The 26,490-nt window shown below is 44.5% G+C and overlaps 2 protein-coding genes across 2 annotated transcripts in view; one reads left to right on the top strand and one right to left on the bottom strand.

The window, feature by feature from the left end:
* LOC139471675 (cholecystokinin receptor type A-like) overlaps positions 1-18,077 on the bottom strand; it is an 81,471-nt gene extending 63,394 nt beyond the window's left edge. Inside the window, exon 1 of the mRNA XM_071254122.1 lies at positions 18,019-18,077. The gene's annotated coding sequence lies outside the window, so the exon portion shown is untranslated. The remainder of the gene's footprint in view (positions 1-18,018) is intronic.
* LOC139471962 (proline-rich protein 36-like) overlaps positions 5,878-26,490 on the top strand; it is a 32,734-nt gene continuing 12,121 nt past the window's right edge. Inside the window, exons 1-4 of the mRNA XM_071254471.1 lie at positions 5,878-5,920; positions 7,076-9,220; positions 9,387-10,014; positions 11,283-11,418. Coding sequence (XP_071110572.1) covers positions 5,878-5,920; positions 7,076-9,220; positions 9,387-10,014; positions 11,283-11,418 — 2,952 coding nt within the window. The remainder of the gene's footprint in view (positions 5,921-7,075; positions 9,221-9,386; positions 10,015-11,282; positions 11,419-26,490) is intronic.

Raw genomic sequence — 26,490 nt, forward strand, 5'->3', positions numbered from 1 at the left:
TGAAGCCGACTGACGCTCAACAAGTACGCCAGAGGTTATAGTAGCAGGGCCAACGTAGAAACGTCGATAATTTAAACCAATAAGGTCATATAGCTGTTCGGAGATATTGATCATGCGAACCACACTCGTGATTGACGATCTTTTTAACATCGAGACAACGAAATATCGGAGAATATATTTAGTAGATATTTCTCATTCAATGGTTAACTGAAGCCTGCCATAACTAAACACCGGCACATCCAACTAGAGACATGTCAGCAGCATATGGTTCAGGATCAGGATCCTGTGAGTGCACCATGAAAATCTTGAATTCTTAACAGTTTCGTGAAATATTCTCATTGCATAAGTCGATATATTGATTTGAGGTTTTATGTCATGATTGATACTTTGACACATTCAAAGAAGAATAACAAACGTGCTGAAATTTCGAAATGGTCGAATGAGTGACGCTCCGTTTGGAGGCCGACTATTTGATATTCCAAGAAATATTAATATATATTTTGATTTATCGTCAGGTATTGGAAAAAACCCATCGTTCACCACACACGCAGGAAGTACCGGAAACAGCGCATGTCGTGAGGCGCCTACTGAAAAAATCTTAAACAACGACAAAGAAAAGGGCTCCACGCTGAATGCTGAAGCAACACGATGACAGGTGCAAGAGCAAGGGATGACTGCAATAGTTTGTGAAGAGACGCATTACACTTGCTTAACTTAGGTTGAGCTCAGTATGCAATTCTAGAAAGAACGTTGTGGAGTTGATAAAATTAACCTGAACTCGACATCTCGACTATACGACAGTTGTGCAAAACACATGACGTTGTCAAAATTGTGACGCTGTGTTCACTTTGTCGTTTGGCTTTTTGTGTCCTTTAATTGCGACAATTGTCAAATGTCGCATGGTCCGATGTGACGTTTCTATGAGGGTGACAACGTAGCTATGTCCTTAAATTGCCACACTTGTCAAATGTCGCATTGTCCGATGTGACGTTTCTATGAGGGCGACAACGAGACAATGTCCCTTCCAGGATTACATAACTGGCGGTTCCAGAATTTTGAGAAAGACAGGGTGCACACTGGTACCACGCACTTCACTACGACTTATATTTATTTGCATGAGTGTTTGTTGTACCATCGACAAACGAAGCAAATTGATAAACTTAATTGTTCATCTAACCCACGTCAATGAATATATGCAGAGCTTTTGTACGTTCAAAGGACTGTGCTTACCAATAAAACCACACTTGGAATATGTACAATGTTCATCGGTGGCCTGAACATGCTCGTTTGAATGTGCCTTATTTGAAATTTCCTGCTTTTGATTTCATGGAAGTTAGATAACATGGCAAGAAGTTGAAGTTCATTTAGTGATGACATTCTCTCCAAATGCCTTCACTATAATCATGAAATTCCAAGTCAACTGTCATGGTGTCATCGTTTGCTGATTAGTTTTCAAAGTTCAAAGGAAGGATTCGCATTTATTAGTTTCATGGTTTACAGTGCATAGTGGCTATATCTTCCTCAGCTGTGGTAAGAGTCTATTCACCTGAACGCCTATTAGTCTATACGGAAGCTTCCTAAGAAATACGCTTCCTGTTCCAAGTTCACCAATACGTCCACACTGACAAACAAAATCCATGAAGACTTGTGTCCATGCTTCGTTTGCGTCTGATTAGCGGAAGGTTGTCAGCATGCCGGAAACGTGTGACGGCCAATTTTGACGTCTGGTGTTGATGTCACAGTCTGCGGCACACTAATTATTCTTCCTTAGTGTACAAGACAATCAAGAAGGTCTTAAAAACGTGTGAAAATCGAAGAATCCCGGATAGGGTCATTAACAGGATCATATCACCATTGGTGTCAGCATCCTCTTCTCACATAAAAATTATCTGGTCAGAAATTGATACGAGGATTTGTGTTGCTTATATGGCCAGTTGGTACCATTTTGTTGACCAAACATAGCGGACTTCGATACCATATGTACACGATGGTCCATATTCATATCTATATTATTCATATCGATTAAGATTTCAAAAACTACACACACCTGTTTTTTCTGAAGTGGATGATAGTTAAAATCAACTTTAGCATGAAGGAAGTATTAAAGACAGCAGTTATTTTGAATACAATTGTCTTTAGTGTTGAGGAAAGCAGTTGAAGACATGATCCATTGATCGCGAAGTGTACACATAAAGGAAGTCCATACCAACCGTTCAACGTTTACTTTGCTAATAGGTTGTTAAACACGCAAAATAAAGCTTTACTTGATTCCGTGATAGCGCAGAAATTGTGAGTGGAATTTATTTATTCCATTTAAAGCAGCATATACCATTTCAGAAGCATGTTTGTTTGGTAGGTTTGTTGTGTAACGCCGCACTGAGTACTATTCCAGCTGTATGAAGGCGGTCTGTAAATAATCGAGTCTGGACCAGGCAATCCAGTGATGTCTTTATGATTATCGACCTAAGCAAGTGGGATACGATGACATAGATTAACCAAGTCAGCGAGCCTGTTAGCCTCTAACGACAAACTTAGGTTGCTGAAGACATTCTCATCAACCTATTACTGCCTCGGCGGATACCACTTTTCGGCGGAGTATTTTTGGAGCAGACAAGACCAAGTCGTAGATGGTGGGTTGTTGAACCAGTTCATTAACAGAGCTTTAGGCTTAAACCGTTGGACATTTTGAAGCAGTATTACTCATATGAAAGGTAAGCATACACCAGAACCATTTCTGAGCATGTCCGACATAATAACGAAGAAAAATGCAATCAAGTTGTCAGTTAAAGTGCAAATTTAATAACTTCAAATATTAACTGCAGCTAGAGTTCACCAGATATAAAATAGTTTTATTTTATCTTTCCTAAATAGATCCTCGCATCAATATTGCTTAAAATATGTTTAGAAACGTATGTTTTATCTTCTCATAATTAGGCAATGGTAATAAATTTGCAACTGCTTTCATCGGACCGAACAGCTAGTGTCGTCGGAGTGTGACTAGTGAATCGGCGGAGTACTGACTACCCACCCGAGTAGACGTGTGATGGTCGCTTTCATCAGGGCCAATAGGACGACACTGCACGCAGCATGCATTGGTCTTTGGTATCGAATGAAAGCAAACAGTGGACTACGTGAAGATTGTGAAATGAAATACCTCTCGCCCAAGTTAAAATCACAGCGGTTTGTTGTAGTTTGTATCTCCCCAAAACAAAATTGTGAGGTGGCGACCTCTCCGTGTATATTTACATTCGCAATTAAGTTCGCTACGCATGCGCATCTATAAGCGGATGTGGTACAGATTTATACCACATTTGTTGTCCGCCGCCTGTTGGCTGAGGTTGAACAGTGGAACGACTTTACAGACATTTACCCTTGTGGGGAATTGATCACTGATGTTCTGTGTGCCAATCCAACGTTTTCACCACAAGGCTTCCCCACTAACGGCGCCATATATTAGGGTTCACGGGTGGCCACGCCGTCTACGGCACCGCAATTCGCTGAACAGAGTCGCGTCACTCAGGCGTTTCCAGAAACCTATGGGTCCATTTCTAAGATTCGCCAGATCATTATAGATAATGTTTCCTGGTTTGTCAGCACCATACCCGTACTCACGGGTTTCACCAAATTGGTCAACGTCTAATATAAGACGCCCTCCCTCATCACGATATAACTGCACTGTTAAGAAAACCCTCGTATCACACTATCGAAAGCACAAAGAAAACACACACAATCAATAGACATGAAATACTTATCACCATTACAATCTGTCACAAACTCTGTCACAAACTCTGTCACTGTGGTGTAGTGGATAGTGCGACCTCCCCAGAAAGTCGGCGGTTCGATCCCGTGAAGGTCCGGGGTAGAACAGGTCTTCAGCAACCCATGCTTGCCGTAAAAGGCGACTATGCTTGTCGTAAAAGGCGACTAACGGGATCGGGTGGTCAGACTCGCTGACTTGGTTGATGCATGTCATCGTGTACCAATTGCGTGGATGGATGCTCATGATATCAATCACTGGATTGTCTGGTCCAGACTCGATTATTTACCGACCGCAATCATATAGCTGAAATATTGCTGAGTGCGGCGTTAAACAACAAACCAACCAATCATACCAAAAGACGTTAAAAGATATACCTACTATTACCCTGCCTGGTGCTCGGCATTAAGGAGATTAGTCAATGACTGGCCGGCTCTTAGTAGTATACTCACACACACACACACACACACACACACACACACACACACACACACACACACACACACACACACACACACACACGTGCATGCAGTGATATATGAGTGAAGGAATCTTGAACGCGACTTTAAACACTATCTCACACATCGATGGGCGTTCTTGACGTGGCGAAACATTGTTTCAAGATTCTAATGTCTACTCAGTAATATTAATATCAGGATATAGTTGTCTGATGTGTTGCAGTTCGCTGTGTGGAAGCTTTAGGGTTTGGCTGTTCGTGCCAAAGTAATAAACGTATGTCTGTGTCACAGACGACACCTTTGACTGAAGATGACTTTTTTGTTCCTTAGCAAATGTCGAGTAGTATATTTCCCCTTGGTGAAATTACAAGGACATTGTGTTCACAAACTAGGAATCATTAATCTTGGCGAAAAGTGAAATCGAACTAATGATCAGAGGATTCTGGCACGCCTAAGGAGCGCAACCCTCTCAAGTGTACATGTTCCACGTCTGTACAACATATACCTTTCAGCATCAGCAACATCATGATTAAAAGGGTTCTTCTTGAAACCCCACATATAGCGTTCATCAACACTTTACTTTGGAGGCACCCAAATTATGCCCTTAATTACAACTAAGGTTTCAGGCGTGTTACTATAAGAATGTCGCTATTTGACCACAGCCGTTTTCAGCTGAACTGGAACACACACTGCTTTCGCCAAGGCGAGCATAATTCAAACAATAATAACTTTACACGCAAGGCTACCAAATTCATGAGAGCAATTGTAGTTCTTAATTAACCCCCCGATAATGTTATTACCTTCAGTCAAATTGAGGAAGTCTGACACTGACGTTGTCTGCAAAAATGTTTTGTTAAATCGGATTTATAAATTATTTAGCAGCAACCGTGAAAATCAAGAAACACTTAATGTGCTTTGTGGAAATTATTTGTTGGAATATCAAATAGCTGTGTTACTTACAACGGCTTCACGACGAAGGTCAGGTTGCCTTGACACAGAAATGGGGGGTATTTCAAAGACCGCGCTCTTTATTACTTCATAATATTGATTTGGATATTGTCATCTTTTATGACAAAAGGATCTTTCACGTCTGTCACATTGCTAGAAACGATGCGTTCAGTCAAGACAGATTAGATAACATGTCTTTCAGTACCTTCAGATCCCGTGATGAGTGTCCGGAAACATTTCACCGTGGATTTATCCCCGGGTTATGGAACTAACAGTCTCTAGCAAATCGAGTTCTTTTGATGAATTCCTGGGATTTTTGTTACAGACAGGGTATTCTTTTAGGTCACTGTTTCTAAACACTCAACTTATATCTGTGAAAGGAACCTAAGATTTTCTTCTGGAAAAAAATGCTTGTTTGAAAACGCTCCCAGCACAAACCCAAAGAGCACACAATATGTTTTACGTGGATAAAATGCATCGAGTCATTCACTCTATGGATAACCCATTACCAGCACAAACCCAAAGAGCATATCATTTTATTACCTTATCAGATGACACAATATGTTTAACGTGGATAAAATGCATCGAGTCATTCACTCTATGGATAACCCATATAAGTCATATAGTGACATGGATGCATGTATGCATGGTTGCATATAGTCCGGACTGATGTCGTTTTCTTCTAACCCACTGAGATACCACGCTGCAGTCGGAATGGATGCACTGACATTTGGAGAGTACGCGGGTTTGCTGCCAGGTATACAGCCCTTCTGAAGGCTGCAGTATTGGGGAGCCTTCACATTCTCCGAAACGTTCTTGGTTGGTTCGACTTGGCGGCACTTCCTGGGAGAAGTCACATTCACTGTCTGGGCTGCTTGTGGAGGAGGGACGAGGGCGCTGAGCTGATGAGCCTAATCAGCCTGACTGCCACCCAAACCCTCTTTGTTGCATTTACTTAATTCTATTCTGTATACTACTACTACTACTACTACTACTACTACTACTACTACTACTATTACTACTACTACTACTTTCAAGTTTGAAAGCATGAAGGAAAGAAGAAAGAATTCCTGATGTAAAAACGTCCATAACGTTGATGCAGAATAAGAAAAGGCTTTAATTTGAAAGTACTTCTCAGTATATCCGAATCTTCGAACAGGGTGGTACATCAGTACAATATCTATCAGATATGAAGGCAATGGTCTATAGTATCAGGGATGGGCCATACACAAGATCTTAAAGTATATTCTAGCCTCAACCTGGAGCCAGTGCAAGGACTCACAACAGGAGTAACATGAGATCCAGTCACTCCATTACTTTAAGTTTCGCCTTTCTCCAGACCTTAACATCAAGAATTGACATGTTTCTCAGACTAACCTGAATCTGATATTTTGAACCATGGATCAGTAGCTTAATATCAATAATGTATCAATACTGCGTCATAACCTGAATATTATGGATCAATACAAGAGGATGGGACGTGTTCACTGAATGCCGCTGAAAGTGAAATAGTCAACCCTGCTCAAAGACTCTGCCAGCAGCTGGCGTGATATATTCTTGCTTTTACGTGGATACAGATAGGTCCAGAAAACATTTGAAGACAAATCCTTCATCCATTTATGTTTCAGCTACAACAGGCCCCTTTTTCATAATTAACTCCAAATGCGAAGCACAACCCCCGTCGACCATACACCTGCGATACGGCTCATCGGCCCAGCCCTGTCGTCCCGACCTTGTAGCCCACAGTCAACAGCCAATCACCGTGACCAACCGCATTCCTACCCAAACCCTGTAGCCCTTACATCCGCAGCCCCAGTTACAACCTGTGGTCTTTACAACTTCAGCCCCAGTCACACCCCGTGGGTCTTACGTCCGCAGCCATAGTCACACCCCGTGGCCCTTACGTCCACAGCACCAGTCACACCCCGTGGCCCTTACGTCCACAGCACCGGTCACACCCCGTGGCCCGTACGTCCACAGCACCAGTCATACCCCGTGGCCCTTACGTCCACAGCCAAAGTCACACCCTGTGGCCCTTACGTCCGCAGTACCAGTCACACCCTGTGGCCCTTACGTCCGCATCACCAATCACACCCCGTGGCCCTTACGTCCGCATCACCAGTCACACCCCGTGGCCATTACGTCCACAGCACCAATCACAATCAGTGGCCCTTATGTCCGCATCATCAGTCACACCCTGTGGCCCTTAAGTCTGCAGCACCAGTCATACCCCTGTGGTCCTTACATCTTCAGCCGCAGTCACACCCCGTGGCCCTTACGTCCACAGCACCATCACATCCAGTGGCCCTTACATCTTCATTCCCAGTCACACCCCGTGGCCCTTACGTCTGCATCACCAGTCACATCCCGTGGCCCTTACGTCCACAGCACCAGTCACACCCCATGGCCCTTACATCTTCAGCCGAAGTCACACCCCATGGCCCTTACGTCCGCAGCACCATCACATCCCGTGGCCCTTACATCTTCATTCCCAGTCACACCCCGTGGCCCTTACGCCTGCAGCCCCAGTCACACCCCATGGCCCTTACGTCCGCAGCACCAGTCACACCCCGTGGCCCTTACATCCGCAGCCAAAGTCACACCCCGTGGCCCTTACATCTTCAGCCCCAGTCACACCCCGTGACCCTTACGTCCGCAGCCCAAGTCACACCCCATGGCCCTTACATCCGCAGCCCATGTCATACCCCGTGGCCCTTACGTCCGCAGCACCAGTCACAGCCTGTGGCCCTTATGTCCGCATCACCAGTCACACCCCGTGGCCCTTACATCCGCAGCGCCATCACATCCCGTGGCCCTTACATCTTTATTCCCAGTCACACCCCGTGGCCCTTACGTCCGCAGCCCCTGTCACACCCCGTGGCCCTTACGTCTGCAGCCCCTGTCACACCCCGTGGCCCTTACGTCTGCAGCACCAGTCATACCCCGTGGCCCTTACGTCCGCAGCCCAAGTCACACCCCGTGGCCCTTACATCTTCAGCCCCAGTCACACCGCGTGACCATTACGTCCGCAGCCCCAGTCACACCCCATGGCCCTTACGTCCGCAGCCCAAGTCATACCCCGTGGCCCTTACGTCCGCAGCACCAGTCACAGCCCGTGGCCGTTATGTCCGCATCACCAGTCACACCGCATGGCCCTTACATCCGCAGCACCATTCACACCCCGTGGCCCTTTCGTCCACAGCACCAGTCACACCCCAGGGCCCTAACGTCCCCAGCACCAGTCACACCCCGTGGCCCTTACATCCGCAGCCCAATTCAAACCCCGTGGCCCTAACGTCCGTATCACCAGTCAGATCCCCGTGGCCCTTACGTCCGCATCACCAGTCACACCCCGTGACCCTTACGTCCGCAGCCCAAGTCACACCCCGTGGCCCTAACGTCCGCATCACCAGTCACACCCCGTTGCCCTTACGCCTACAGCACCAGTCACACCCCGCGACCCTCACATGCACAGCCCAAGTAACACCTTGTTCCCCTTACATTCGCAGCACCAGTCACCTCCCGTGGCCCTTACGTCCGCAGCCCAAGTCATACCCCGTGGCCCTTACGTCCGCAGCACCAGTCACCTCCCGCGGCCCTTACGTCCGCAGCATCAGTCACACCCGTGACCCTTACATCCACAGCCCAAGTAACACCCTGTTCCCCTTACATCCGCAGCACCAGTCACCTCCCGTGGCCCTTACGTCCGCATCACCAGTCACACCCCGTGGCCCTTACGTCCACAGCCCAAGCCACACCCTGTGGCCCTTACGTCCGCAGTACCAGTCACACCCCGTGGCCCTTACGTCCGCATCACCACTCACACCCCGTGGCCCTTACGTCCGCAGCACCAGTCACACCCTGTGGCCATTACGTCCACAGCACCAATCACAATCCGTGGCCCTTATGTCCGCATCACCAGTCACACCCCGTGGCCCTTACGTCCACAGCACGAGTCACACCCTGTGGCCCTTACGTCAACAGCACCAGTCACACCCCGTGGCCCTTACATCCGCAGCCCAAGTCAAACCCCGTGGCCCTAACGTCCGTATCACCAGTCAGATCCCCGTGGCCCTTACGTCCGCATCACCAGTCACACCCCGTGACCCTTACATCTTCAGCCGCAGTCGCACCCCGTGGCCCTTACGTCCACAGCACCAGTCACATCCCGTGGCCCTTACATCTTCATTCCCAGTCACACCCCGTGGCTCTTATGTCCGCAGCACCAGTCACACCCCGTGGCGCTTACGTCCGCAGCCCAAGTCACACCCCGTGGCCCTTACATCTTCAGCCCCAGTCACACCCCGTGACCCTTACGTCTGCAATCCAAGTCACACCCCGTGGCCCTAACGTCCGCATCACCAGTCACACCACGTTGCCCTCACGTCTACAGCACCAGTCACACCCCGCAACCCTTACATGCACAGCCCAAGTAACACCCACGTTCCCCTTACATCCGCAGCACCAGTCACCTCCCGTGGCCCTCACGTCTGCAGCACCAGTCACACACCCCGACCCTTACATGCACAGCCCAAGTAACACCCTGTTCCCCTTACATCCGCAGCACCAGTCACCTCCCGTGGCCCTTACGTCCGCAGCACCAGTCACACACCCCGACCCTTACATCCACAGCCCAAGTAACACCCCGTGGCCCTTACATCCGCAGCACCAGTCACCTCCCGTGGCCCTTACGTCCGCATCACCAGTCACACCCCGTGGCCCTTACGTCCGCAGCACCAGTCACACCCCGTGGCCCTTACATCCGCAGCCCAAGTCACACCCCGTGGCCCTTACATCTCCAGCCCCAGTCACATACCGTGGCCCTTACATCCACAGCCCAAGTCACATCCCGTGGGCATTACGTCTGCAGCACCAGTCACACTTCGTGTCAATAAAGTGCCTTCTCCACAATCGATGATAAGAAAAAGTAAGGTGGAGGATGTGCTGCTGACGTCACCATTAGATGACCAGCGGATGGACAGAAATATTCGTCCGAAATATCGCTGAAAGTTAATAATACCCCCTCCTCTGAGTGTATGTAAATGAAGGCTGCAACCGCGACAGAACCATATAACGGTAAACAGAGCATTCTCTCAAGTTAATCTGGTTTTCTCTGACATCACCCTCAAATGTCAGGATCAATTCGAATCCCAGCTGCATCAGGTCTGTCACCGGCATACCTTCACTTCTGATTTGTATTGCTGTAAAAGTATCAAGTCTCAATACAAAGATCCAGCATGCGCAGCATCCCCTCCTCCTATCCTCCTTGAGCTGTACGTTATATTTGAGATATATTAATAATCACCTGTAACATACCTTGAATCTTCATATCATTCGTTTTCTATGCAATGACATTTAATGTTCTTAGAAGATTGCGTTTCTATGAGAATGTCACATAGCATTACTTGAAGAAGTCATTTTACGTTTTTGTACAATCCCAATTACATGCAATATGTGCATGATTAATATGTGAGATTGCCGTACGTGGTCGGGACACTTTATGAAACATTATGAAACACACCAAAATATAGATCATCGCAAAAATTATCACATCGAACAGTCTGTGCGGAGATCCCCTGGTCGCATCATACAATAAAACGTTAAAGGTGGTACTTGTTCCTGACGCTTGGCATTAGGGGCAGAATAAAGGACTGCCCAGTTCGGGGATCAATGTGTCCGAGTGGGGTATTCATGTTTAATTGCGGCATGGCATCTCAATGGGCTAACACCATGAAACCGGGAGAAAGTTCGAACACGTAGAAGCAGACACGCACGCGTGAATTCACGTCGGTACTCACATTGCTTTGTAACCCCGTGAGTTAAAACTATTATCATCAACCCGACATAAGTCCGACCAAGGGCATGCACGTCGCTGTACCATGTGCAATAATCTTGTGAGAATCACTGTTGTTTTACTCAACTTTCAACATTATTCCAACCACATGCTTTACACATGCTTCTGGGGTTCCTGCAATGATCCTCGCCAGCGATTAAAATTAGCTAAACGTTTCATCAAAAAGTCAGTCGGCCATTAATGCCATTGCCCATTGGCACTACCACTCAATTGTGCCGGTAAAAAGGTCACAGCGAAATTATTAAGGATCCTATCTTGGTGCCAGACTCATCCGCGTGCTGTTCCTCGTGCACAGCTCAGGTTTGACCCCATCCCCATCACAAATAGCCTCCAGCATATCCAGCATGTTCGGTTCCGTGATTGATCCAGGCGCCATGAAGGACGCAGGCACATCCTCGTCGGTCAGTGTAATTCAAGTAAAGGTGTTCAATCATTAAGGTGCCATACGGCCCTGGTCACTCTCATCTGTCTCCCGTGTCCTGTAAAGGGATGATGTGCTGTCTTGAAGCTTTCGTTGAAAACAGCTTCCAGACCCAGTCAGAATTTCATTTCGTAACTGCATGTCATTAGGGCGGCGACGTGTCCCTCAGAGGTTCGTCTTGAATCCGTTTGGGTGACTTTAACCTGCCAGCACCACGCACCTGCTCCAAAGTGTAAGTGGCCACACGCAGCTCAGGCCCGTGGGAGCAGGGGTGCAGAGGCCCACCCCCTTGTTTTTGTCCCCCGATTCTTTTCAATCAATAAATTTGCTATGAAGACAAAGACAGAGTATTTGCTGCGACGCCGAATATAGAATAATATGTTTTTATGTGTATAGATTTAATAATTTAATAATGCAAGGTTGCATGGTGATACAATGACGTTCTGTCTTACAGAACCTGTTTTTTCTATGATCCCCTCACATTACCACACGTTTAGTATTCTAGATGTCAGTGTGACCGGACATCTCATAAAAGCCGCATTTAAATCGGATAATCGCGGATAAATCCTCATAGACTTGGATTCGCCTGAAGTAAATGTTCTTTCAGAAACAGCAGTCGGCGCCACTGTATGTCTCGAGCAAACTACCTGAGATGGCATGACTTTAGGCTTAAGGTCGTGAAAAGTACACATTTCCGCAGACAAACAGTTCTACTTTGAACAACCCCCTTAAATAGAAAATTCGAAGAGGAACTACTCTTTTGGTATCAATGTCAAATATGTAAAACAAGTGTCAATTGTACTCTCTTCTTGTTCTCATTTACGTTGTGCCTTTATACGTCACGTAATCGTGTAAACACTAAGTTACGATATGTATTTCAGTAGGTTTATGAGTGAGTGAGCCTTTACGCTGCGTTGAAAAGTATGTCAGTCATATCTTGGCATGTCATTGCACGTCGTTCCGTTGAATCCCCCCACCCTTCCACACACCCCACCCTTCCACACACCCCACCCACCCACTCTTTCAATTTTCAAAAATGCTGGATCCGCCCTTCTGGAAGTGTCCTTCAGTGTGAGTGAGTCACCATCTATTTCAAACACAAGGAACGTTAATAGTTGCGTAAGAAGGATTAAATATTGATTCACCCTTCCATAACCCGCAAAACCACGACGACAAGCAAACGTAGAAAGATCGTGAGCAAGGCATATGATTCTAAATTCTCATACTTTTCATTGCCTTCCTCGGACCCCACCTCCGTGGTTTTGTGGATCTGTCCGTAGAGCGGACGTTCGGTGGTTCGATTCCCTGATCGCGGCATGCCAAAAGACGTTTACATATGGTACCTGTAACCGCAGTTGTTACCTTGCCTGGCGCTCGTTATAAAGGGGCTAAAGCAAGTACTGACCGGCTCAAAGTCAGCAAAATGTGTCTGTGTCTAGTCAGCTCAGAGTCGGTATACTGTGTCTGATTGTGGTATCCAAGTTAATATTCGGTATGGCTGCACTAAAACACTGGCGTCAGTCCGGACTAGTTCAAGCAGCCAGACATACACTTGCATGCATGCAAATCGCTTATAAGTGAAATTATCTAAACACGACGTAAACCATTATTTCACAGTGTAATTCTTTCTCGGATTACGCGTCTCTGTACATATACATGGTGTCTGACATTACAACCACCTAGTTTAGTATGTAGCTGGTGTAATGCTGAGTTACCCGACATGACGTCAAGATGGACACACCACTGATACACAGTATACTGACTCCGAACCGACAAGTCCTTGTTGTATCTCCATAATCCCGAGCACCGGACAGGATAACAACAAATACCATATGTAAACGTCTTCAGGGATGGCGCTGCGGGCAGGCGCTCTATCCGCTAGGCCACCGAAGCAGTCACCACGGAGAGGCGGAGGACACTGTTTAGGAGTTATTTAACATAACTACAGATATTTGAACGAAACCTTGAGTGAAAGCTTCAGGATGACCTTGAACCCTGGCGGCGCGCAGCAAGGGTTATAATTAGTTATTACATGCATTGCAGAACATTGTGGTCCTTTGATTCGTTTCTGTCTTTCCATAATGAGACAGTATGTGCGTGCAGTAGGAAAAGAGTGATTGAGCGAGTTGGGTTTAAAACCGTTTTTAACTGTATTACAGTTATATCACGGCGTGTCAGCTTAATGTGGGAGGAAAGCCCGAAGTGATGCAGGTTACCACTTGGGCGAAACAAACGAGCACGGTTATGGTGCTGACAAACCTAGAAACATAATCGGGGCGAACCGGAATTCGAACCCACAATCATAGGTTTCTGGCGTCCCCAAGGGACGCAGCTCTGCACAGCGAATCGCGGCGATATAGACGACTGGGCCACCCGTGACCCCCAGTGGGAAACGAAATAAATACGCTTTCTATAAATCGAAAAAGTCTTCATTCGAAACACCATATGAGGAAAGCATTACTCCATCAGCTTTAAGAACTTTGCTATCAGCCAAGCTTCAGCCAACAAGCCATCATTAAATTTTCAATCAAATATGTACCGACCAAAAGAGGCATAAGGTAAAAGCCTATGTTACAAGGTTGTCGAGAGTTAACCAGGTCTTATGTGGACATAACATGTCTTTCCCTTGTAAACCATCTCAATTAACTGTTTGTGGCCCAAGAACTCATGCAATACTTTTAGCATACGGCACCACAAGTGATCATCCAGACCTCAAGGTATTTGAACGGTCCGCCTTTCTCTCCAAATATAGGGATAGAAGTGCTGCTTCGATTCCCGTGATCAATGCGTTAGAATGGACTCTTAGGTATTTAGTCCTTTTAAGGGACTATCTGATCCATGGGGCGGTCGGGTTGCGTTGTGGTTAAAGCGTTTGCTCGTCACGCCGAAGACCTGGGTCAGATTCCCGACATGGGTACAATGTGTGAAGCCCATTTCTGGTGTCCCCCGCCGTGATATTGCTGGAATATTACTAAAAGCGGCGTTAAACCACACTCACTCACTCACACACAACTCACTATCTGATCCGTATTGAACCTGTATGAAAAGGCTTCACGTCTGTCAACAAGACTATTTCACATACGATGCCGATGAATATTTGCAACCCAGAAAATTTAATGTTGCACATTTAGAATGAAATAAACAGCTGAACATCACTTGCAGAATGCGTCATCGACCATTAACTGCGACACTGACAACCATGTGTGATGTGTAAGAGCGTTCACGTGTAAACGAAATCAAGTTGACAGACATGAGACACAGTTGGTGTACATCACGTGATGTAGTCCATTAGCAATTGACTCTCTCATATATTATTCACCAACATATTATTGACAACATATACGCTTTTAGGAGCACATATGTCAGCCCAGCCACACGCCATTAGGGCTGTTTCTGGATTTCACAGCACCATGTCATGCTCTCGGTCACCCGTCACTCATTGCGGTCCTCTCGTGGCCCTCGTTGTGAAGTTTGAAGTTCCTCGTCTCGGTCAGACTGTTCCATTAAACTATCAGAATACTGATTTTTGTGGATTATCTAGCAAGGAACACAAAGGAATTGAAGCAGGTGAGGCGAGGTGAGGTGAAATGGGTGTGTGCTGCTGTGTTTGTCTTCTTGCACCAGGGGCGGTCGGGTAGCCTAGTGGTTAAAGCGTTCGCTCGTCACGCCGAAGACCCGGGTTCGATTCCCGACATGGGTACAACGTGTGAAGCCCATTTCTGGTGTCCCCCGCCGTGATATGGCTGGAATATTGCTAAAAGCACTCACTCACTCACTCACTCCTTGCACCAGCCCGGACCAATGCCGGTTTTATAGTGCTCGCCCAATAAGATGTCGCTGTTTAGCAGGGATACTTCTCACGAGCTTCTGGGCCAATAACTACCAGTTCTGGCTGACTATATGTTGTAGCTTTCCCGATGGTTTGCCCATACCAGACTCGCTCACGAGAGTCCGATGTGACAGATGGAATTTAGCAAACGAAGACGTATATTCATTACACGAGTTGAGGTTACGTCTAACATATTCAACATATTCAATCCTAAAATGGTTTACAACTGTTACAACAACGGTGCTACCACTTCTTCTACTGCTACTACTTTCAAAGTACATTCTGATAATACCTCTGCCTCTCCAACTGCCACAGTGTTAGTTTGTTCAATAGTTGTTGTTTGCCGTAATCAGCAATAGTCCAGCCATATCACGGCGGCCCGCAATTTCCGTCCAGACAAAGCAAAGCCTGTCATTAGAAGCCACTTTTCACGGTGCAATCAACCATGCAGATCCCACGGGAAATCACTGTAACTCCAACTGGCACCGCCATTGCTCATTTGGGAGTCCTAAGTATCCAAATTAAGCACAAAATTTCCCTAATGTCTCGAACCCCGGACAACTCGATTTTTTAAATAATAATAATAATAATAATATTTACCCATGTCTCACACTCACTACTACGAGGGGGCACGGGTGGCCCTGTCATAGAAAGCGCCGCGATTCACTGTGCAGAGTTGCATCCCTTAGGCACACCAGAAATCTATGTTTGTGGGGTCGAATCCCGGTTCGCCCAGAATATGTTTCCAAATTTGTCAGCACTTTACCCGTGATTATGGGTTTCACCGAAGTGGTAAACGTCGTGGACCCGCATCACTTTGGGCTTTTCTCCCACATTAAGCTGACAAGCCGTGATATAACTAGAATACTGTTAAAAGCGGCTTTAACAACTACAACAAATGATGATGATGGTATACCTATTATTAACTCATGGGGATTCCGGGTAACAATATTGGTCCCCAGCAACATATGCGAGTCGTAAGAGGCGAACGGGAGGTCAGTCTCGGTGACTTGGTTGATTGCATGTAATTGCAACCAAATTGTGTGGATCGATGCGCATGATGTCAATCGCTGAATTGCCTTGTCCAGATTAGATCATTTACAGACAGCATTCACATGGCTCAGACATTGCTTAGCGCGGCGTTGAACAACAAACAAAACGTGTACTTGTGCCAGCTCCATGATCACACAATTGCTTGAGTTCCTATTGTGATTCGGTTTAACAGTAATTGGTGTTAACATGTTAAACATAACACCATTAAACGCGTTCACACCTCCTCCTCCTCCTCCTCCCCCTCCTCCTCCTCCTCCTCGTGTAAAGAAATATTTCAAGACCGTATTGTGTTTCAAAATGGTCTCCAATTGCATACACACTTGTGTAAAATTCCGCTAGTGAGAGGAATGGATAATTATGTGCTTGCGGGAATATTGAACTTCAAGGTTAATAAGGGCGAAACTCATTTGATAAATTATACCCCCTATATTAATTCTATATGTCAATCCTCCATTGAACATTTCCAGCATGTTACAGTATTGACACGGGGAGAGTATTCCTTGAAATAATTTCAAACATGGTGCTCATATAACTTGAACGCTGCTAATCAGCTGTTCTCATCATGATCCGAGTTATTTCTCCGCCACGATGATGGTGCTGCTTTTGTTGCCGAGGAAAATCAGATTTGTGTTCACGACGTTTAATCATGTGCATGAAAGAAACGGTCATTATGTCAACGTTTGGAGCTTGTGGAATTACTTTCCCCTGGGACAATAATCGCTGTAATTATCCGATACTGTACCTCAATGACAATCAAAACGTCAAAGCCTAAGAGCTAATCGTGCTTATATCTCTGTCGCATGAACAAAACACAAAATTTGACGCGAGACCAAATCATATTCATATCTACTGTCGAGTTGACGCCACGTCTTCGCGAAACGGGTGAATTAGTCCTTCTTTACCGCGAACACCCGGCGTTGGTAGAAATCAATATTCTGTCCTCAACATACGGCCTTGTATCAAATGATAGTTTTGTCGCAAAAAAGGCGGGTGGGAAGATTGTATAACGAAGCAGGTTTTTTGTTAAAGATGTGTTCTTTGCAGTCTGTGATAATATGAAGTACATCTAACAGAAAACAAGCTACGTAATCCTTGAACACGATGCAAAATACAACTGGTTAATGTATTAATGTTTCAAGTTGATAAATGTCTCGCATAGTGACGTACTGCTTATCATGGCAAATAACATATACAGTACTTTAAAAGGAAAGATTGCAGATTGGGTTTGCAAACATAGCCATGGTATCTGTATTCTGAACAGATAAATAAAATACTCCAAACTATAAACAAATTAACGACAATAAATGAGGACTCGTGAAATTATTCGGTATGAATGTAAGAAAGTTTTCTTTCATTAAACAATGCTGAGATTTATTGAATAAAATATGTTATCACTAGCTGAATCTGATGGGTCTGTCCCGTGTTGGCCGTGTAACACCACTTGTTGCAACTCAATTCTACCATGTCAAAATCTCCTCTCACCCTCTTTTTGGGACAACTGGTATTTACATTCACCGAAGCAGAAGCATCTGGCGTGAACTATCACGTCAACATTTTCGTATTTATCAAGCAATACAACCGAAGACTGCAAAATATTGGAAATACATAAGACCAGATTGATGTCTCCTATTCAATGCCTCTGAGTATGATACGACGTTAGACAGTGCTCATAAAACATATAAGGTATTTGAGACTTACCCGTCAAGGGCTGCGGATGCGACAACGCTTCTGATATCCATAGTGCAAGGTAAACTAGAATTAAGTCTCACAAGTATGACAAGTTCGAAGCTACGTATCTCACTTCTCGTTCTACCAGTACTAAACGTTCGCATCCGAGGCTTCAGGTAACGACCCGCCACGTGACAACTGTCATTCCTTATCGATTTTGCCCGAGCACTGTAAAGAGAGATCGTGTATCTTCGTCTTTTCCATTCGGCCCTCTCCGGGCGCCGATGCTACAACTGCTGCGTAATAATTAATATATCAGAGGTTTAGGTGTCTGTGGTTATATCAGCCTTGGCAAGAGAAATGATGACAGTCTATTTATTGCTACCTTGAGTTAAGCGTGGAATATGATGACTGATAATATTGTTTATTTTCTGGTTGTTCCAAGCTGAGTTCGGCGATGGGGAAGCACTGGTGAGCTTTCACGTGAGCAGGGTTTATGATTATGCGTGTTTCATACAGCATGGTCCCAGACTACCAGGACAGCGTGTTAAGGGCAACCGTCAACTGTTCCCTTGTTTGTGTTCTAAGTTAGGGAATATCTTGGTTGATTAAGGGGTCATGGATAATCAATAACCGTTGCGCATGGTTAGCTGCCAGGATCCACTGGTTGCGGGTTCGAATCCTAGCTTATCCCATTACGACCCTGGAGCTGGCGGCACAATGGGCTTCTGGGCTTAACATTAATCGTCATGCATCACTTCAGACTTTCGCTATGATATAACTGAAACTCTACGTTAATTCGGGATATTTTACAATTACTAAATGCAAGTCGCCTGAATGTACTTGGGGATTTTAGTTTAATTGAATTAAATTAAATAAATCTATGTCGGTCCTTGCGTTAATAAATAGGTTATTAGACTCTGATGGAAGCCAAAAACGTTTTCTCACAGTATATCATATTCAACATAGCAAAAGAAATAGAGGCCCAAATAAGTTTTTTCATCATTTTATGGAACAAATTTTATAAAATTAAAAACCTTACCACCCTCCCCAACAGTATATTAATGGTTGGCCCCTTATCTAGTAACAGTTTCTCCCGAAAGACATCTACTGTTGAGTATACCCAAAGGAAATGAAACATTGATTCAGTACGATTCCGCTCACAATGTAAATACCTTCAGTCTGAGATCGGCGAAAGGAGATGTCAGCAGCGAAGAAATAAATCTTGCACCTTTATCTCTCAATGGATCGTTCGAGGCGGTAAATTCTAAGGTATGAAGCATTTAGTACTCCCAATGTGACCAACGAACGGAAAACATGACATAAAAAAATAATCAATGAGTGTAAATGTCGTTAGAAAATCAACATGTGCTGTCCATCGCTAGATTCGAGCAGTCTCTATTTTATGACAACCAAAGTTAATACACGTCGTGTTTTAACACTACATACCACACACTGTCACAAAACCCAGGTACAATTAGAAATTGTAAGGCTGTTTCAAAGGGTTCCATGCATGCAATGAAGACTTCCACTGGGTTTTAACGCATTAGATGAAGAAGAGAAATGAATTAACCAGGATTTTAAAATATTAGTTTTAAATGATTTTTTTTTCTGCCCATGGCAATAAAACCTTACAATCTTCGTTTAGAGACCAAGCGCAGCGCATTGTATTGCACGGGAAGGTTAGGACAATTCTGGCGAAAAATCGTCCACTGTCTGCATGCAGCCGACCCATTTATTGACTGCTGTCTCTTGGAGCACGTTGGTCAAGCGGCAATGCGATTTTTTATTAGGTTTGAGCATTCATAGGTCAGTTCTCTTGAACCGCTTTATCATGGGGTCATGCATCTGCTACATACAATAACATTATGAGTTTGTATCCCCGCTATAATGAAGTGACGTTTGTTTCCTCTCTATAATGAAGTGACGTTTGTATCCCCTCTATAATGAAGTGACTTTTGTATCCCCGCTATAATGAAGTGACGTTTGTGTCCTCGCTACAATGAAGTGACGTTTTGTCCCCGCTATAATGAAGTGACGTTTGTATCCCCGCTATAATGAAGTGACGTTTGTATCCCCTCTATAATGAAGTGACGTTTGTGTCCCTGCTATAATGAAGAGACGTTTGTATCCCCGCTATAGTGAAGTGACGTTTGAATCCCCGCTGTAATGTTTTTGGCGTAGTTATACATATAAATATCATGCGCAGTTTCATGTCTCCACATCATATTATTCCTTATTCACAACCGGTTTAGATTTGTCGGTCTCTTCATGACACTGCACACAGTTTCACTAAGTGCTCTAATGGAGACATTTGTAATCTCGAAGTTTCGAATGTCACTACTTTCGGTCTTTCAATGAAAATGAAATTACCACTCCTGGTTATTGATACTGTTTCTCGACGCCTGCTTGAACACTGTTCAGTACATCAACAGCACGCATTCCACTACCGGCAACTGAGAGATATTGCTGACCTTTGGGCGTTTAAGGGGCGGTCGGGTAGCGTTCGCTCGTTACGCCGAAGACCCGGGTTCGGTTCCAGACATGGGTACTATGTGTGAAGCCCATTTCTGGTGTCTACCGCCGTGATATTGCTGGAATATTGCTAAAAGCGGCGTAAAACCAAACTCACTCACTCAGTCAATTTTGACGTTTAACATTTGGAAATAAGATTAATTACTTAGAATAGAATAAAAATGTAATCTCAAAGCATCTGTTACAAGTAAACATACTAACAAACTAGAGTAGGGATATGATTGACATTCGATTTAAGCAGTTAAAAGTACGCTGAGGAAACTGAGGTTTGGTTCAGAATGTAGGTTCTCAGCACCTTATGAATGTCTCAGGAGCCGGATAAATGTATTGCCACGTGTACTGATGGCGAGGAAAGTTGGTCATGCGTTTTGTCTGCTGTTTCTCTAAACTCGAGGAGAAGTCTTCTAGGAGGCCAACTCCAGGAGAATAGGTTAAGGAGACCAACTCGAGGAAACACAGTAAAGATTACAACCAGGGATATATACCATTGGTCATAGCCAACTCGTTCGCAGCTCATTTCTGACTATAATAGTGTGCAAAATTATGTACCATGGTTTAAGTCGGAGAAATCGTTCGAATCTGTTGATTCCGGAAGCTTCTTTCGGAATTAGCTATTCTCATGATTTCTCTATACGGAAACCCATCGAGAACAAACCGAGGTTATCAATGCAGGGACAACGACTCCAGGAAATTAAAGATGGAAAACAAGGAAATCAAGTCGAGCAAAACAACTCTCGGGAAATATTTGGAAACACACCCCGATGAGGAAATATAACCCGGGGGAACAAAGTCGTGTAATGGACGAAGGATGAAGACTGTACGTCTTGGCTTCAGGGTGAATTCAAAAGTACTGAAAACAACATACGATATCAATTCGCCGAAATACTAAAATAACGTCCTGCATCGTCTAAATGTAACCCCCCATCCCCCCCCCCCCCCCCAACCCCTCCACCCTTCACCCAATATGGACCAGAATCACAACAATGACGAGAACGAGAATGTAGGCATCATACAATCGGTAAAAGGTGTTCTTGTATGACACTGTCATGTGTATTGACAATTATCTCAATGACGTTCTTTTAGACCTTTATGTGACAATGTAGAGATAACTGCAGTCAAGGTGAGTGTAACCGACTTAGACCGCATCAGTCAGAGGTCCCTTGTCCCCGACGCGTTGTTTTACAGGGTGATACAACTACAGAGAACAATAAAACGACCACTCCTCTCTTTACGTTTACACCGACCCGTGAGTAAAGACGCCCAAGACAGACGGTTAAAAGTGTAGATCGTTTTTATATGGACATCTTGAACTGGTTCTATCACAGAATGTGTCAGTCGGGGATAGTCTTCACTGTTACTCTCAGCATGACTACACTCCGGAATGACGTCTCCAACCCCAGCAACAGACGAGATGGTATACTCAGTTTCACGCGAAGATGGGAAACAGCATCATTTATTCTGTTATCGAGAACTTGGCGAACATATATTAAAGGTACACAGATAGTTGCAGATTAAGATATTGTGACAAATCATTTCATTTTGGGAGAACATGGCCCTAAAAATTATATCGATTCAAACTGTACAGCATTGCTGTCTGCTAAAATAGTACCATCAGAATACAGCCTTACACACACACAGTACTAGTGTACATCACACCATATAACTCGAGGTCGGTTGTCAACTTATACTGTATCTTTCTACACATCATATCTGTGACGCAACGAATCAATCTCATTCAAATAAGATCTTTAACTCCGATACGATGCTTGCGTCAATACCTTATTTCCCCTTATAGAAGACGGCGTCAAGTCAATCCTGAGACAAATTTGACCCGACCAATCAAACTGAAGGATGCGTCGTTCTTGGGCAAATCAGATGGGCGCTTTCTAAATCGATTTGACTTCATTTCTATACACGCCAAATTTTTGGTGAAGATGTCATGGAGCTCAGAAACGACACGATGTTTACAATATCCAGGAAAATAGATTAGCGCGGCTTTATGCGCTCGTATATTTTCTATTTTCCCGTCGCCATGGTCTGTTGGAAAGGAAGTCAGCCCGGAGAGCGTAAGGTCGGTGGCTCGATCCCCGGCCGCGTCATACCAAAATACATGGACGTTAAAGGGTGGTACTTGTTCTTATCATGCCTGGCGCTCGGAATTAAGGGGATAAAACAAGGAATGGTTGGCTAGGAGTCAGTTTACTGTGTCTGAGTGGAGTATCCATGTTAAACTGCAGCATCTAGCATTATCAAACCGGCTTTAGTCCGTACTAGTAAAAGCAGCCAAATACACACACACGTGCATGCGCATCGCTAAGTGCAGAAATCTTGAGCGCGGCGTCAAATGTTTATGCTTTTATTAAAATTCGGAACTGCCCGATTACATTCGGTTTTGATATACAGAATTCAGACATGCTTGTCTAAATCTTCGCTCACTTGTACCGAGGATTTTGAACCCTTGGCTCTGACTAGAAAGTTCACCTTACGCGACCTCTTGTAGCTGTGTCCTATGATCTTCACGCAGAGATGTATCGCATGGAAGTAAAAGATCTGATTTTAATGATATTGCCTGACGAAATCCACTGGGGGCAATTCTAGACGTCCAGCCTTCGTTGCAGCGTGTTCCACCTGTATTACACTTAGATGTTTGGATCTCTCCGCATAATATATCATGTTTACACAACTGGTGCCGGCTGGAGCAAATAAGGCTGAATTAAACAACCCTTGTGGCGGTAAATAAATGTAACGACACAGAGTGTGTGGACGAAATATCAGATTAGGAAACAAAACATTTTCAAACATTCCTTTCAATCGATTTTTTTTTCCAGAGCACATAAACATCGCCGCTCTGAGAACGAAGAGACACATAGCGTGTTAATTCTTCATATAAATTCATATAAATTGACGCACAATTTATGATATTAAATTAAGATAAGGTAAGATAGGCATGTAATTACGTCTTTACTTTGAACGACAATGCTTAATTTACTTTGACACACGTAGTTATTATATAAGAGTGGTTTTAACTTGCACTCTTGAGAATCGCAAAGCTCATGGTCACTTTGAAGAAGAGAACCGTGTTATTACCAATAAAAAAACATAAACGCAATTTGCAAACGGTTAGATGAGATGAAATAGGGTTTATCGCCGCGTTCAAGATGTTTATTGTGACGTGCATCCACGTGTATGTGGCTGCTTGTACTCGCACAGGCTTATGCCGGTTTTATGGTGTGAGCCCATTGAAAAACCATGCGGTAGTTGAACTCAAATACCCCATTCAGACACAGTATACTGACTCCGAACTGGCAAGTCGTGATTTTAACTCCTTAGTGCCAAGCGCAAGGCAGGGTGACATCAAGTACCACCTTAAAACTTTGGCGTTTTGCGGTCAGGGATCGAACCACGGACCTACCACTTTCTGGGTAGATGCCCTATCCACAACACCACCGGGGTGGTCACTTGCAAACTCAACTCTGGGTGGTTGTAATGTCAAAACTGCTCGGCTCGGAGTCAGTAGACTATGTCTGCGATGGGTATGCATGTTTAACTGCGTCATGGTATCTCAGTCAGCTTACACTGTAACACTGACATCAGTCCGTATTTGTACAAACAGCTACACACTTAGACACACACACACACACACACACTCTCTCTCACACACACACACACACACACACACACACACACACACACACACACACACACACACACACTCACTCACTCACTCACACACACCCTCACACACACACACACACACACACACTTGCATGCAGATCGTTGTAAAAGTGTATTAATCTTGAACGCGACGTTAAGCCCAATATCACCTCACCTGCTTACATGCATATCCAGGTAATTTGTCGCTTCACATCACATGAGAGTTGTCTCCTCCTGATAGGCTGGTAACTCGATTACACGTGGTATACAGAGCTTGGGGAACGAGGTATACGCCCTGATCATGTTTCAAGGTTTGTCAGTCAGATACGGTGTGCCCGTTGGTTTCTCTAAGGTAGAAAACGTCTAAAATCTACTTCACATTTCCATTCTTCCCGAATCGCCTTGATTGTGTTTCTAGGTTTAGCAAAAACACACATGTGGATTTCTTAAATGGTTATTATTAAGGTCAACGTGGACCATCATCCCTTTGGGCTTTCCTCCAACATCAGCTGGCACACCGTGATAAATTTCTGGTCAAAGCGGTGGATTTACATATGCTTTAAACTGTTACTTAAGAATTGACCTTCACTTTGTGTGAGTTCATTGGAGTATGAACCTTTAAAGAGTGAGAGCCAAACTGTACCATACAATGTTTTTCGCCCTCACTCTATGCAGGTTCATATTCCAATGAACTCACACAAAGTGAAAGTCAATTCTTATAATTTCTTACCTCAAAGGATGTAGGCAAAGATCTACACACAATTTTATTCAGTACGTGTGACTTCATGTTTACACTGACAGCCATACAACAACCAGCTATATCGCGGAGTAAAATAGTTCCTCAAAAAGAGAGGTGACATGGGCGTATGGATGCACAACTTGCTCTTCAGAAACATCTTACGCAACACGTGTGTTCAAATAATAACACCATTGGATGAGAAAGGTCTGTAAAGAACTACCTCAGTAAGTCAAGTCACAATGACAGCGCGTCGTAATACATTTATATCAAGTACAAGACGTCAAATGGCCGACACGATAAACGTGACGGAATGAACCTGTGGCGGTTACATGTGTTAGTCACCATTGATCGACTGACCGATTGTTGAAAGGTGATTAAAGATGCGTCAAACAGACACCAAGGTAAATTTGTAGAATGCTGGAGACGGTCACTGTCAGCCTAGACACAGATCGAGACGATACTGACGATAGTTTGGATGTGCATCTTTTCGTTTGTTCATTAGGATGGGCCGTAGCGAAGAAATTCGTGAACAATCATGCAGTCAAGCTCTCTTACGTTTCTCAATGTATACTGAAATGCTGAGACCATGAAAAAAAGGTTCTAAATGCTTATGTATGTTTTCGTGCTAGGGAAATCCCAGGGGTTTACCCAGGAATGTGGAAGTAGTCCGTCAGTGTTTACGTCATTTCAAGAACACGGTCTCGTGAAAAACGTATGAACGTCAACTTGTGTCGTTCGTACACTTATGAACGTCAATTTCGCGGTCATGTGACCGACCTCTCGTCCAATGGAAAAGCCGTATATCGTGTAAAATTATACCATTTTGGTCACATTTGGGAGGAAAGTGGAAGTGATGCAGGTCTAAGACGTGTACCACCTGAGTAAGAACTAGCATCATGATCGACTTGCATCCTAGATGCTCGGTTTAGAATTGGTAAAAGTCCCTTTGTGTTTTCCTTCCACAGTCAGACTGTCACGTAGTGATTGATACATGTAGAACCTTGACATCGCATGGATAGAATTCAGGAGTAATGCATGTGATATACACCTCATCAGTATCAGACAAAACAATAAATTTCATAAAGTTGATCAAACTGACTGCTCCCAGTTTGTCAGTGTATGCTCCGAGGAAGCAGCTGACATACTCTTGTTGTTCTACAGAAACAGTGGCATCATTGCATTGTCAAGTACCACGATATTGTTTATCGTAGTGATGTAACTGACACTATGGTTTATGTAACCTGACTGACTATTTAAAGGGGAAGTGTACACGCAAAAATCACTTTCTTTCTTTTTCTAAACAAAACGCAATTTTAGAATTAGTTGGTATCTGTGTTTGAAAATATACACTCATTTTTTTCACAGTGAAAGTAGGAAGCTCACAATAGTGTGAAAGTGATATGCCGTTATGAGGCCTTCGTTTTACGAGCGAAATAGGCCTGAGTTATCCCCCTTAGATTATGACGTAATTGGTGCCAATTCAACTGGGTCCCTGTCTATTCTCAACGCAAAAGATATCAAGGACCAGTTTGCGGTAAAACAACATGGTCTACGACACACTCGGGCGCAGTGTG

This window comes from Haliotis cracherodii, unplaced genomic scaffold, assembly GCF_022045235.1.
Source record: "Haliotis cracherodii isolate W230 unplaced genomic scaffold, xgHalCrac1.p SCAF_23, whole genome shotgun sequence".
NCBI lineage: Eukaryota > Metazoa > Mollusca > Gastropoda > Lepetellida > Haliotidae > Haliotis > Haliotis cracherodii.